Source organism: Sinocyclocheilus rhinocerous, unplaced genomic scaffold (assembly GCF_001515625.1).
Source record: "Sinocyclocheilus rhinocerous isolate Xijiao unplaced genomic scaffold, SAMN03320098_v1.1 scaffold578, whole genome shotgun sequence".
Classification (NCBI taxonomy): Eukaryota; Metazoa; Chordata; class Actinopteri; order Cypriniformes; family Cyprinidae; genus Sinocyclocheilus; species Sinocyclocheilus rhinocerous.
The window spans coordinates 455,912-459,734 of record NW_015664024.1 but is presented as its reverse complement, the minus strand read 5'-3'; the positions used below and the strand labels follow the sequence as shown (position 1 = coordinate 459,734).

The window sequence follows — 3,823 nt, the reverse complement described above, 5'->3', positions numbered from 1 at the left end:
TAAACTCTCTACTCCCAATGTATTTGATCAAAGTGTATCACAATGTTTAGTGTATCTTTATGCCGAGTTCACACTGCACGATTTTAGTCCGATTTTTCACTCGCCGACAGGTTTTGCGAAATCGCCGACAAATGCCCGAAATCGGAGGCAAAACGGTGCTCGTTTACGCGAGTGACAATCACGCAGTGTGAATTATCAAAGACGCGATCTGAGGGAATCGCCGATGCGTCGCCGACGCCCGTGAAATATTTGGCATGCTAAATATCTGGAGCTGTCGGCGATTCACAATCACGCTGTGTGAAATGAGTTCTGACTGAACAGCACATCGGCGATGACCTACAGCCAATGAGAGACCAAGATACAGGGCAGGGGGAAGTTCGGGGAGGAGTTATATGAAACGTAGTTTGCGGACCAGTGTTGCCAAATCCGCGATTGCCGCCGGTTGTTTTTTATGTCAGCAGGTTGAAGCGACCCCAATAATGTGATATTTAGGCCCTGGAATGTGAATTGTACCAGGAGAACCCCGCCAAAAAAATGTGTATTTTACCCTTGAATGCGATTTTTACTGGGGGACCCCCTCGAAAGCGATTGGGCTATTTTCAGGCTAGTTTTGAGTAGTAATTGGGTGGGTTTTGTAGCGAAAACCTGGCAACCCTGCACCAGACAGAGCTGTCGGCGATTCTTCCTATTGTAAAGTCATGCAGTGTGTAACCTCCTGTCGTCGTTCCATCGTGCAGTGTGAACACAGCAACAACTGAATGCTACCCCAGATAGTCGTTCAGTGTGAAACCAACAGTGATGCGACGTCTTTGAAAATCGTGCAGTGTGAACTCAGCATTAGTAAAATCAGCTGCTGCCTTGCCTTTCTTTTTCTTAGTGTGTTGAACACTTTTTTCCTGTGTCATGCCACTTTATTAAATATAACTTTTTTATGGGTTGTAATATTTTGATTTCTTCATCTGTTTATATTTCTCAAGTTAATGCCAATGTCTGGTCAAAATTGCATGCAAATTGCTGCATTGGAACTGTGTTTAATTAAAAAATGTTGATTTGTTGAATACTTATTTCCCCCACTGTATATGACATTCACTGATTTAGAAGGGCGTTCCAGTGGTCAATGTTTCTATTTTACAGTTGGTGACAATTCAGAGATGCTAAATTTGTTCAATATGAGTTTCTCAAAGCCTCTGTTATTATTCAAATATGTATGTAGTGCATGTGGCAAATTGGTGACAAGTGAAAGGAGTGAAAGGGAGCTGCATATAAGTAAACACAGCCATACAGCTCTGATGACAAAAGCCTAGTTACGACATGATCTTTCCTGACACCATGTATGTCTATATATCTCATTTTGAACAGCGGTAGCATCTTATACAACAGTCACACAAACACAGAAGCTGTATCAGAAAATTAACCTGGGAATAGAGTTTTCTGTGACTGTCTTGGCTGTATGTGACCAGACCCAGCAACTCTCTCATTTGAAGTGTTTTGCAGCCTCTCGAGCCTGCAAGGACTTGGCACTCACTAACAAAGCTAATCTTTGTAGGGAAGTACACTGGGTTCACCGAGCTGTTATCAAACTTAACTCTACACTGTTACCAGGAGAGTTTTACTTACTTTTTCAGGGAATTATGGTTACAGAACAGATAAAGAAAGAAGGTGAAAGCAAAGTAGAGTCATGCCAGCCAGACAGTAACAAAAAACTAGATCAGTTTACCCACCACAAAAGCTGCCAAATCAGCGTCACAGCTGTTTTTTTATATTTAATGAAAACATACAGCCTGATAATACTTTTCAAAGTGCTTTAAGTAGGAGAGACAGACAGTTATTGTCACTTTTGACAAATTAAAAAATAAAGTAAACAATGCATCTAAAGACAGCCAAAGCCATTTGTTGACTTGTTTTGATGTTGCTGTCAAGAAAATTACCACATTTAATGTCAGTGTTTCCTGAAAAGCTTTATTATGATTTTCATAGAGAAAACAAACAAACCTAACCTAAAGAAAAAATGAAAGCCTGAAACAAAGACAAAAATACATAAAATATAGAGTTAAGAACAACAGAGAAAAGTGAATGAATGATGAATAAATAAATTTAGGATTCATAATTAAATAAAATGAGAAAAGACAACACAATAAAAAGAAGAAATGAAAAATTTAAGAACAGACAAAAAACAACAAAAGGTAAAATAAAATAAAAAAATATAACTATGTATAACATAAAAACTAAATAAAATGAGAAAAGACAAGAAAAGAAAAAAGAAAAGAAAAGAAAAAACAGAAAAAGTGACGGCCCCTATGAGGACTAAATCATTTTACCATTATGGTGCAGGGCCGAGATGATTTCTCTCCCCTTCTTTAACTTGACAGGCTAATACTGCAGGCATTACCCTCTCTGGACCTACTGTATGTAATTTCATACAAATAAACGTTACAACATCCTACATAATTTCCTAACAGGTACCTATAAAAAAAAAAAAAACAAGTGGAAATGGTATTGGGAGAAGTATTTGGTCATATTAAGAACATATTTGTGCCAGTGTTATGCAGGTGAAGCGCTGTAAAGTTTTGCTGAGCAGCACTCTCCATATCCACGAGTTTGATATAACCATTAATATGAAATTAAATTTATCTTTCTTTTTTTTTTTGTCCTATTTGGATCATTACAGGAGCTCTTATGAAATCTGTGAGCAAGCGTTTTTGTCTTTCATTCACGCACAAACACACATGCACGTCTTACCTTGTCCTTCAGGTGTTTCTCCGAGTGGATTGACTTCGACTTGAGTGGCGTCGACTTTGAGGAACAGATCATAGAGTCGCTTAATCTGATCTACAGAGAACCACAGAGAGCACTAATTACCCAGCTGCACACTTGCGGCAGAGCTCTGAGAGCTTATATAAGCCATTCAAACTACATTGACATCTCTCAAGCATGGCTAAACACATATATACACTCTGGGTCATATACTGTACACAGTCCAATAATGAGGGCACATCTTTGACTGGACATTTGCTCTGCTGGTCGGAACGGTCACTGCCAAGACAATGAGAAGTTGCCTTGGAAAACTTCAAACATGACACAAATTGATTTGGAGTCGGCAGGGCCATTAACTCAGTGGGGAGTTGCAGTGGCACTTAATGCGTCCCTGCTGAGAGACACGGCAACGTCCAGCAGCTCTCTCCAATTCCCAGCGGCTATGCAAATGAGCCTTACGACTGCAAAAAGGCTGGAAATTGGATAGTGAGATGCTTTTGCTAGTTACAGGAGATTTTGTACTTCTGTAACACTTTGTTGATGATTTCTTATTTTGTGATTTTTCAACAGGTTTCATAATAATGTTTTACATATTTTTGTAATACCTACGTAGATTCTGTAACTTTTCATACTTTTGTAAAATTTTCATGGAAGAGTTCATATTTTCGTATTTCATAATTTTAGTGATTTTTTTTTTTACTATATATAAAATATAATTTTATTTAATATTTTAATATTTTGTCCTTTTTTGTAAAGTTTACAATACTTTTATATTTCATACGTTTGTGATACTTCTACATATTTTGTATTATTTGATACTTTAGTAACACTGCTGTGAAATATCTTATATGTTCATATTTCCATGAAAGATTTAAAATCGCTTTATGTCATTCAGCTCAGTTCAGATTTCTTAATACTTCATACTTTCGTAAAAGTTGTATTTTGTCTTTTAGTTACATTTTACTTCATTACTACATTGTACTTCATATTTCATACTTTGTAACATACAATGTTTATATTTTGACTTTCTGTAACAATTTTGTAATCACTTTCATATATATATATATAT

At 36.9% G+C, this 3,823-nt stretch overlaps 1 protein-coding gene across 2 annotated transcripts in view; it reads right to left on the bottom strand.

Moving 5' to 3' along the window:
* LOC107729402 (succinyl-CoA ligase [GDP-forming] subunit beta, mitochondrial-like) overlaps nucleotides 1-3,823 on the bottom strand; it is a 123,450-nt gene that overhangs the window by 63,636 nt on the left and 55,991 nt on the right. For both annotated transcript variants that reach the window (XM_016539885.1, XM_016539886.1), the window contains exon 7: nucleotides 2,740-2,835. In XM_016539885.1, the coding sequence (XP_016395371.1) occupies nucleotides 2,740-2,835 (96 nt within the window). The remainder of the gene's footprint in view (nucleotides 1-2,739; nucleotides 2,836-3,823) is intronic.